The sequence below is a fragment of the Euphorbia lathyris genome, chromosome 7, assembly GCF_963576675.1.
Source record: "Euphorbia lathyris chromosome 7, ddEupLath1.1, whole genome shotgun sequence".
Lineage (NCBI taxonomy): Eukaryota > Viridiplantae > Streptophyta > Magnoliopsida > Malpighiales > Euphorbiaceae > Euphorbia > Euphorbia lathyris.
Window position 1 is genome coordinate 49,111,461 of NC_088916.1, and position 10,311 is coordinate 49,121,771.

At 37.6% G+C, this 10,311-nt stretch overlaps 2 protein-coding genes across 2 annotated transcripts; both read right to left on the reverse strand.

The window, feature by feature from the left end:
• Positions 1-1,885: 1,885 nt before the first annotated feature.
• On the reverse strand, positions 1,886-4,525 carry LOC136236097 (subtilisin-like protease SBT3). Its single transcript, XM_066026197.1, has 2 exons — positions 3,868-4,525; positions 1,886-3,530 (listed from the first exon to the last, which is right to left on the reverse strand). The coding sequence occupies exons 1-2, from the start codon at positions 4,523-4,525 to the stop codon at positions 1,936-1,938; spliced, it is 2,253 nt and encodes a 750-aa protein (XP_065882269.1). The 3' UTR covers positions 1,886-1,935.
• A 3,097-nt stretch (positions 4,526-7,622) lies between these two features.
• LOC136236098 (subtilisin-like protease SBT3) lies at positions 7,623-9,908 on the reverse strand. The gene has a single exon (XM_066026198.1). It carries the CDS (start codon positions 9,906-9,908, stop codon positions 7,623-7,625), a length of 2,286 nt encoding a protein of 761 aa, XP_065882270.1.
• Positions 9,909-10,311: the final 403 nt, after the last annotated feature.

The following is a 10,311-nucleotide window of genomic DNA, read 5'->3' on the forward strand; positions in this document are numbered from 1 at the left end:
CCAAAATTATATTCACTGAATGGATAAACTAACATACGACTTCTTTTATTTATCGAGTTTTAATCGTGAGATATCGATACCATATTAACTCGATCACGATAGATAAACTATAAGTAGTTGATAAATCGTGCATTATCATCTTGGACACTTGCCCGATGTTAGAATACAAACGGAAATAGTGAAGGTCACCACACGTTTTAATCTTCTCAACCTACCAAATAAGGTTATTTTACAACTGTGTGTGGGGTCATAAATTTGGTAAACTTCGCAAGCCTTGTCATTAGGATTATATTGATAGAATTAGCACTTCTTCATAGAAATAGTAAACACAAACTCGTAGAACAAGCATGTGGAGATACAGAGGTAACAATTTATTAGGCTTGGTAGGGCTAGATGAGCTTTTTTCCCTATAGATAACTCGGAAGAACCCAAAATCATCACAAACTACTATCTTATTTTAATTTCTCAAAAAGGTCAATTCTGAATCTAATTGGTGTCTAATTAGACCGTCAAATGGATTGGTGGTGACTCGAAACCTACATAAAGTTTCATGAGAGATGTTGTCCCCTATCAGTAACACCAGTAGCGCAAGAGCCATCGAAGACGAATTCACGTGTGGACAGTATGCGTCTCTCTTTCCTCCTTAATTATTGAGGATCGGTTTCCCCCCTTTATTTCATAAATAATTTATTATTAATGAGCTCCGCATCTCCCTATTAGTAAATATAGCAAAAGATAATTATTGTAATAATAATAAAATAAATAAAGAATAAGTATATAGAATATTGTTGAAGATAGTGGTGGAAGTAGTAGGATGGGTAATTACCCCTACCTTGAATAATTTAAAATAACAACAATTTTTACGTTGTTATTTCTGACTTAAAGTCCAATTAGGTCCTAATCTACATCTTAAAAATGAATTAGGTCCCTAACCTTGCAAAGTAATCAATTAGATCCTCAATCTATATTTGAAAGTCAATTGAATTCATAACCTTTTAAATTCGTCAATTAGATCCTCAACGTATCCTCAACGTATGTTAAAACTGCTAATTAGATCCATTTGGTTCGTTTTTCTTTCATATATTTTGTTTAAATAATTTTTATTATTAAAACTGAATTGATAACTCAAATCTTAAAAAATACTAATTCAAACCGAATCGAAAACATAAAATAACCGAACCAAAATTTATACCAATTGGCAGTTTTAGCATACATTAGAGACCTAATTTGCGATTTTAAGACACTATATAAAAAAATTTAGTAAGAGTATTGCATCCCTCTCTAGAATATTTGGATCTGTATGATACATATTTTAATATATTAAATGATTAAAATCTAAATAGTTTATATTATTTTTGAAGAGTGAAATAATAGCCTTTAGAGATGCAAGGAGATCCTCATATAGGTTGGATTCAAGTTGACACTGATGGTTTTGCTTCGGATTTTCCAGGACTTGGGGGAGCGGGTGGCACCTTTCGTAATTGGAGGGGATTTCCTCATGGTGCGTTTGCTTTCCCTCATGATGATACCATTGCGTTCATTGTGGAGATTCGAGCCGCAATGATAGTTGTCCTCGTTGCTTGGTGCAGAAATTGGAACAATATGTGGCTTGAATCAGACTCTCCCTATGTAGTTAATCTTTTTAGGCGACGCTCTTTGGATGTTCAGTGGAGCTGCTGAATGGATTGACTTTAATGTTTGCAGCAGATCTCTAATATGAATTTCGTTATTTCATATATTTATAAGGAGGAAATTAAATGTTAAGTGCCCCTGTTATATATGCTATTATCATCTTTCTATAATTGACAAACTAAAACAAGATGTACAAGAATGTTATAATCCTGTGACCATTTATTACAACTCTCTCCATTATTCTCCACATAAATATATCATAATCTTTGGACTTGGACACCAAAAAAATTGCAGAAATTTCAACTAAAATTTCACAGCCACTAAAGGGCTTGATACAACATGCCCATATTGATCACTCCATTTCAGAAATCCATATACCACATTTGGACCTTCTTTATCAATCTCTACACTCACAGAAAAACTTTTCTTCTGATATTTCTTAGTGAAAGCTAACACACTTGGCTCCACCTTTACTCTCATTCCATAAGGAACCTGTAAAATTGGCTTGTAAACAGATGCCTCATCTCCCACATTTGTAGCAACCCTTGTAAATTTCTTCTGTAACGAGCTCGTTCCGTTGCTAAATAGAGCCATAAAAGAAGGGTAATTTGGATCATTTTGTGATTTGTTGCAATTCCATTGACTTGTTCTAATCACAGCAATCATTTGCTCTTTAGTGTAGTTGAGGCTACACAGGAAGTCAATGTAATCTTGCATACTCATGTCATAGATAAGTCCGGGATCCGTGGCTTTGTTCGGGTTGATATGGCCAGCCCCGAAATCTAGAGGTGTGGCTACTAGTCCTGACCATTGGTCTTTCAAAACATTGCCTGTATTGTCTAAGTTATAAGCTGTGGTCATTATTGCTGATCGGATAGCTGCAGGGCTCCATTCCGGATGCACATTTTTCACCAAAGCGCCAACTCCTGCGACGTGGGGTGCTGCCATCGACGTACCAGAAAGCAATGCGTAGTCTGTCGCTAGATTGTATCTACCGACTTTTATGAAGGGTTCGGGTGTAAAAGCTGCAAGAACATCAACCCCTGGAGCCAGAATATCTGGTTTGAGGACACTTGGGGTTATAGGGTCTGGTCCTCTAGATGAGAAGTGGGCTACTTGGGGTGCTGGTTTTGTATTGAAATTGGTTGAAATGAATTGAAAGTTTTTAACTTTTGGTGTAGTTACTCCAATTAAGTACTCTTTAACAAGAGCTCCTGAAGTTTTTGACAGAACTAGGCAAGGGATTGTATAGTCTGTTGGATCTAATAATGGCAAATCAGTAATGAAAATTCCACCATATGCACCTACTCTTTCAAGTTCCTCTTTTTGTCCTTCAACATCAATTTTAGTAGTGGCATCACAAAAGACTATCTTTTTATGAACTTCAGTTTTGTTTAATGACCCATAATTGCAGATTGCTTTGGTTTCATTTTCCTTGGCATAGTATATAGAAACATCTTCAATGTAAACATTAATTGGAAAGTATGATGTTCCTTCAACAGTCAAGCCATTTTCAAGGGTTAGAGAAGCAGTGAAACTTCTATCAAGTGTACCAGCTCCAACAGTTGTGATCCAAGGAGCTCCATTATATGTAGAATTCCGGGATCCATCATTACCAGCTGCGCATACAACGAAGATCCCTTTCTCAACCGCGGAAAGGGAAGCAATGTCAATTACATCATGGAAGTAAGATGACTGTGGAAAGCCGAGAGACAAGGACATGATATCGACTCCATCAGCAATTGCTTGGTCAATTCCGGCAAGCACATCAGTTGCTGCACTCTCTAGTGAATCTGTCGCGAATAGGACCTTGTACATGGCAACATGTGCGCGTGGTGCTATACCTCTGGCTGTGCCTTTTGCATATCCGAAGTAACTTTCGTCCAGAACTTGGCCACCTGCAAGCCAGAACCAAATATTCCCCGGTTAACGAAAAGTATTTGTTATAAATTACAGACTATTTTTAAGACTAAACATCACAGACAGATATTCCGTCGCCGAGCCCGTCTCTGCGACAGATTTACTGACAGAATTTCCGTTATTCTAATTTTTTACACACTCTCCCTGGAGTCAGGGTTCGAAAGATCCTTCATGACCCTTCTGCTCCTAGATATAGTCAATGATGTCTAATCTGACAGATTCTGAATATAGTGGGCAGTAATCTGTTTAGTGACGGATTGACCGTCGGTAAAATATAAGTTTTTCGATGACCCATTTGCCTCGGCCCCTAGTTACCTGCAGCAGTAGATGATGTATGGGTTCCATGGCCAAAGAAGTCTCTTGGCGAGTCGTAATCATACTTGGTGGAGATGTTTCTGCCTGCAGCTTTAATTCCTTTGCTGAATGATCTAGCTCCAATAAGCTTCCTATTGCAGGCAGAAGGGGAAAATACTGTGCCATTTTCACAATGGCCTTTCCAACTCTGTGGCGCTAGAGGCATCCCGTCGTCATTAAAGCTTTCGCTTTCTGGCCAAATTCCTGTGTCAAGAACTCCAATAATCACGCCTTCACCAAACGAAGCACTAGGCCACACACCATGCTCTTGATTTAGGCCAAGAAACTTGGGGCTGTATGTGGTAAATAGCTTGCCAAATGACTCCTGATATGTGGCAAGATGAGCAGAAGATTTCTCAATTTCAGATAATTGAGATTTTGTTAGCTTTGCACTGAAGCCATTCATGACATGGTTGTATGAGTACAAAAGCAGTTCTTCCTCATTAACACCATGAGATGAGGATCGGAGGGCGTGGCGATGCCATGATTCGGAGGTTGAGAAGGCGGGTTTTTGAGAATGATCAAAATGGATGATATAAGTTTGGGGCTCTTCAGTTTCTGAGATTGCATTTGCATAGCTACTTGGCAGAAGCAATAACAGTACAAGACAAGGCAACATAATGTGTGAATTATTGAGATTAGTGATTTTGATTATGGGTATAATGACAGATGAGGAGAATTAAGCAGAATATATGGCAACAAATATTACCTGTCCAACGTTAACTTCAATGTCTTGTAATAATTAATGCAGTTTTACAAGTGGATTATTCCCAATGTGTGGGAGTTGCCGCCAATCATGAACGTCTTTTATTTTTAGTGTTAGGATTACATTAATGGAAAGAAGCACTTTGTAGCTAATCATAGTTATTAATCAAACTTTTGTTAATTATGATCCCATTTGTAATGGTTTTGTTTTTGAATGTCGTTGTAGTTGTCGGCCAATACTCCATTGATAAATCATGCGCCAATTAGCACTTCTTACAGCATCTTTTCCTTTATTAAATGAATTCTATTAGTATTGTCAAATGTCAATTATTAAATTATTTCCCAGCTTTTTTATGCATCTTGTGAAATCTGTTGAACTTGAAATTTAATAATATAATTCAATGTCAATCTCATTCTTGTACGTCGGAATGGTTAGTATTACATGCATTATTTTGTTAGATTTTGGTAGATAGAATAATGTATGTTTCTTTTTTTTTTTTATTTCAGCATATTAGATTTTCATTAATTATTACTTATCAATATCTTTGTTGTCAATTTCCTTAATTCGTGTCCGAGAAACAAAAAGCAAGTATCGCCTAGCTACACCATTCTTTATACTATTTATGTGGTGAATATTGTATGGTCAGTGCACACCGATGAATTCTTCAACGCAACATTGAAATAGGTGAATTATACTTCAGGATCGGTATTGCGTCAGATTATTTCTTTTCAAGTCCTAACAATTTAAACCGGCGTATGGTTTCAATAACTCTGAAAAAGTAACAGGAGTAAATTTTTTCAACCGAACATTGTCGTTAAGGCTGTAAATGAGCCAAGCTTGAGAACGACGAAACTCGGCTGTAAAGTTGGCAAGTAGGTTCGATTATAATATTAATGAACATCCTCGTGAACCAGTTTGATTTGATTTTTTTTAAGAACAGTATTAGAATAATAGAAATTGTAATTTGTGTTAAAAAAAAAAAATTCAAATGAGTATAATAGAGGAGTTGTTTGCCAAAAAAATTAGCAAAAACTGGTCAACAAAATCATGAACAGCTGACAAACAAGATATTCAACTTGAGCTTCGTCAATTTGACGAACCAATTGGCCGGGCTCAAATTGAACCTAATTGTCTTGGAATTTATCTTCAACGTATTATTATCTTTTGAATGAGAATGTTATGTTCTCACTGGGCCTCGTATCAACATAACCTAATCCCACTAATTTGGGATCCAACGCCAAGATCATCATTCACTCACAGACGGCAAATCCGCCTCTTCTCTAAGTTCACCTGTTTGGCTTTTCTGTCGCTACATCTGTGTTTGGATTACCGTAAGTTTTCGTCTCCCTTTCGTTTGCTTCTAGTTTGTTTGCAGCCTCTATTTCGGCAATGATCCGATCCGATCCGATCCGAAGTGTTATTTAATAATGGAAACTATTAGCTTCCTCGTCAATTAATAACGATTCATTGTAATTATTAGCATTTATTTTTCGGATAAAAGGAATTAAGCCTAGAAACTGAAATGAGAGTGTCTCAAACAATGTAAAAATTGTTGCTAATAATATTAATCTTGTATATTTTCAAAAACCACTTCGGGAAAATAACTGTTGGAATGAGACAAAAAAAAAAAAAAAGTCTATCTGAATGTTCGCCCTGAAGGTTTATTATTATTGGATTTATGTAAAATAATGAATTCAAAATTCAGATCAACAGGGTAGAACATGATACACCCACAATATTCTTGCCAATCTTAGGCATAGATATGACCGGAAATTCTTAAATTCATTATTCAGAGGTTCTGTTGTAAGAGATGATAGAGGTACAGTAAAGGCTTGGCACTATTTCTTTGTCCATTTCGTTGTGTATCATCATACTGGTGAAAATGCTTACTTTTGATGATTCTGGCGTATTTGTTAGGGGTTTCCTTCCTTTTTTTTATGGCTATTCGGAAGTGACCATATAGACATGTCACATGTGATCTCATTTAGATAAGTCACTTGGCAAGTCATTAATATGCTTTGTGAAGTTTTTAAGCCCTCTAGCTAGGTGTTAAATGTTGACATTGAGCTACTTCCCATTGTAGTTGGAAGGCTAAATGGGCTAAGTTCTTAAACTTGCATAAACGTTTTTTTTTGGATTTGATGCATCCCTTTGTTCTCACTCTAGACGAAGTCTTGTATCATGGTTACCTTCAATGTGTAGTTCGGTGAAAGACAAGCCAAAAGTGAGTATTTTATAGCAAGGAAACTTTTGGTTGTGGTTGATTGATCACTAGCTATCCTGGCTTGACATAATAGCAGTTGAAATTTCAGAATAGGAAGTATATTGTTGCAATCAGTAGTTCCAGTCCTTGTTTAATCCTACTAATGTGATTGGATATTTAATCATATTCTTTGGCTGCTGTAGCTTTCAATAAAATGCTAAAATCATTACGTTTCCTACAAGTGAGATCAAGTCAGAGCCTCTCTTTCTAATTTTCTTGGCCCATAGTGTTTCCCGTACAATTAGTTTTTGGCCCAAGAATCATCAACAACAACAACAAAGCCTTAGTTTTTTGGCCCAAGAATGTGTGGCAAAAATTGTAACTGTTGGAAATTGTTAATAACTATTTGAATTTGATGATGTGATAAAGAAGGGGAACAGATAAATTTATTTTTGCATGAAAGCGAGGTTTAACTTTGATGTAGTCAGAATTTAAATATTAAAATAGCCTCAATATTCATAGATAAAGGTATTATGGTCTTTTAAGCAATAGTATAACCTACTCATTGTGGTAATATTTTAACCAAATACAGAAAAAGGACTACGACTATGAACCAAACATCAAATAGAAACAATTATCTGTTTCCAGCTTATTTTATTCCTTAAAGTAGTAATTCTATGAACCAATTCCGTTATTTTTCACAAATTATATGCCTTTGAACAAAACATAGTGCAGAAACAGTTTCCTTTTGAACAAAACATAGTGCGGAAACAGTGGAGTCTTGACTAATATTTAGGGGGTTTTCAGCTAGAATTTGACAGCCACTAAAGGGCTTGATACCACATGACCATGTTGCTCAATCCATGTGAGGTAACCATAAACCACTGTAGGAACTTCTTTATCGATCTCTAGACTGACAGAAAAGCTTTGCTTCTGATATTTCTTAGTGAAGGATAAGACACTTGGCTCAACCTTAACTCTCATTCTAGAGGGGACCTGTAGAACTGCATTATAAACAGATGCCTTATCTCCCACATTTGTAGCAACCCTTGTAAATTTCTTCTCTAATGAACCTGTTTCATTGCTAAATATAGCAATAAAAGAAGGGTAATTTAGATCGTTTTGCTCTTTGCTGCAATTCCACTGACTTTGTCTGATCAGAGTGATCATTTGCTCTTTAGTGTAGCCGAGGCTGCAAAGGAAGTTAATGTAATCTTGCATACCCATGTCGTAGATCAGTCCAAGATCCATGGCTTCGTTCGGGTTGATATGGCCAGCCCCAAATTCTAGAGGTGTGGTTGCAAGTCCTGACCGTTGGTCTTTCAAAACATCGCCTGTATTGTCCAAGTTATATGCTGTTGTCATCATCGCTGATCGGATAGCTGCAGGGCTCCATTCTGGATGGACATTTTTCAGCAAAGCTGCAACTCCGGCAACATGGGGTGCTGCCATTGACGTGCCCGAGAGCAATGCATAGTCTGTCACTAGACCATATCTACCAATTTTGATGATCGGATCGGGTTTAAAAGCTGCCAGCACATCAACCCCTGGAGCCAGAATATCTGGTTTCAGGATACCTGGATTAATTGGGTCTGGTCCTCTGGAAGAGAAATGGGCTACTTGGGGTGCTGGTTTGGTGTCCAAATTGGTGGAAATGAATTGCATGTTTTTAACTTTTGGTGTAATCACTCCAGTCACGTAGTACTCTTTGACAAGAGCTCCAGAAGCTTTTGACAGAACTAGGCAGGGAATGGTATAATCTGATAGGAATAACAATGACAAATCTGTGATAAATATTCCAGCATATGCACCTACCCTTTCAAGTTCCTTCTTTTGTTCCCCAACATTAATTTTAGTGCTATAATCACAGAAGACTATCTTTTTATGAACTTCTCTTTTGTTTAACGATTCTTTGTTGCAGATGGCTTTGGTTTCATTTCCCAAGCCATAGTATAGAGGAGCATCTGCAATGTAAACGTTCATTGGGAAGTATGATGTTCCTGTAAGGGTCAACTCATTTCCAAGCGTCAGAGTAGCAGTAAAACTTCGATCAAGTGTACCAGCTCCAACAGTTGTGATCCAAGGAGCTCCATTATATGTAGAATTCCGGCTTCCATCATTACCAGCTGCGCATACAACGAAGATCCCTTTCTCGATAGCTGAGAGGGAAGCTATGGCGATAACATCTTGGAAGTAAGGTGACTGTGGAAAATCGAGAGACAATGACATGATGTCGACTCCATCAGCAATTGCTTGGTCCATGCCGGCAAGCACATCAGTTGCTGCGGCTTCATCTGTATCTGTTTCGAATTGAACCTTGTACATGGCAACATGTGCGCGTGGTGCTACACCACTGGTTGTGCCTCTTGCATATCCGAAATAACTTTCACCCAACACTTGGTTACCTGCAGCTGTAGATGATGTATGGGTTCCATGGCCAAAGTAGTCTCGTGGCGAGTCGTAATCATATTTGGTGGAGATGTTTCTGCCTGCAGCTTTAAATCCTTTGCTAAATGATCTGGCTCCAATTAGCTTCCTATTGCAATTTGAAGGGGTAAATGCTGTGCCATTTTCACATTGGCCTTTCCAACTCTGTGGCACTGGGGGCATCCCGTCGTCGTTAAAGCTCTTGCTTTCTGGCCAGATTCCTGTGTCGAGAACTCCAATAATCACGCCTTCGCCAAATGAAGCAGTAGGCCACAGGCCATGCTCTTGATTTAGGCCAAGAAACTTGGGGCTGTATATGGTAAGTAGCTTGCCAAATGACTCCTGATATGTAGCAAGATGAGCAGGAGATTTCTCAATTTCAGATAATTGAGATTGTGTTAGCCTTGCACTGAAGCCATTCATGACATGGTTGTATGAGTACAAAAGCATTTCTTCCTCAGTAGTACCATGAGATAAGGACCTGAGGGCGTGACGGTGCCATGATTCAGAGGTTGAGAAGGAGGCTGGTTTTTGGGAATGATCAAAATGGATAATATAAGTTTGGGGCTGTTCAGTTTCTGAGATTGCATTGCAACTTGCCAGAAGCAATAACAGGAGCCAAGGTAACATACTGTTTGAATGGTTGAGATTAGTGAAACTGACCATTTTGATAATGGGTTAGATGGATGGATAGATGAGTATATATAGACTAGTAATCTGCTTGTGTTAGAAAGAGAGATACATTAAACTTGATGAGAGATGATCGGTGTTAAGAAACGAATGTGAGTTAGGACGTCAATTGATTGGCGGGTATATTGCTCCTAGAGTTTCTTTAATAATACATACATATACAACTATTTGGTTGCTTCCTCTAGTATGCAAACCATATCTAGTTTAAAATTTATACTTGTAGACTCGGTTTTTTAACTAGTAGAAGATCAATCTCATTAAAGCACTATCCTAAATAGAAAAATAGGATTCTTCTATTTTTAAGACTGAGATGCCTTTAATCTGTGGATTTGCTATTGGTTAATCTGTGGATTTGCTATTGGTTTTTACTGGTGAACTT

Coding starts and splice junctions, on each gene's coding strand:
- LOC136236098 (XM_066026198.1), bottom strand. CDS start 9,908: ATGGTCAGTTTCACTAATCTCAACCATTCAAACAGTATGTTACCTTGG.
- LOC136236097 (XM_066026197.1), bottom strand. CDS start 4,525: ATGTTGCCTTGTCTTGTACTGTTATTGCTTCTGCCAAGTAGCTATGCA. Junction 3,531..3,867: donor TACATCATCTACTGCTGCAG/GTAACTAGGGGC, acceptor TCTGGCTTGCAG/GTGGCCAAGTTCTGGACGAA.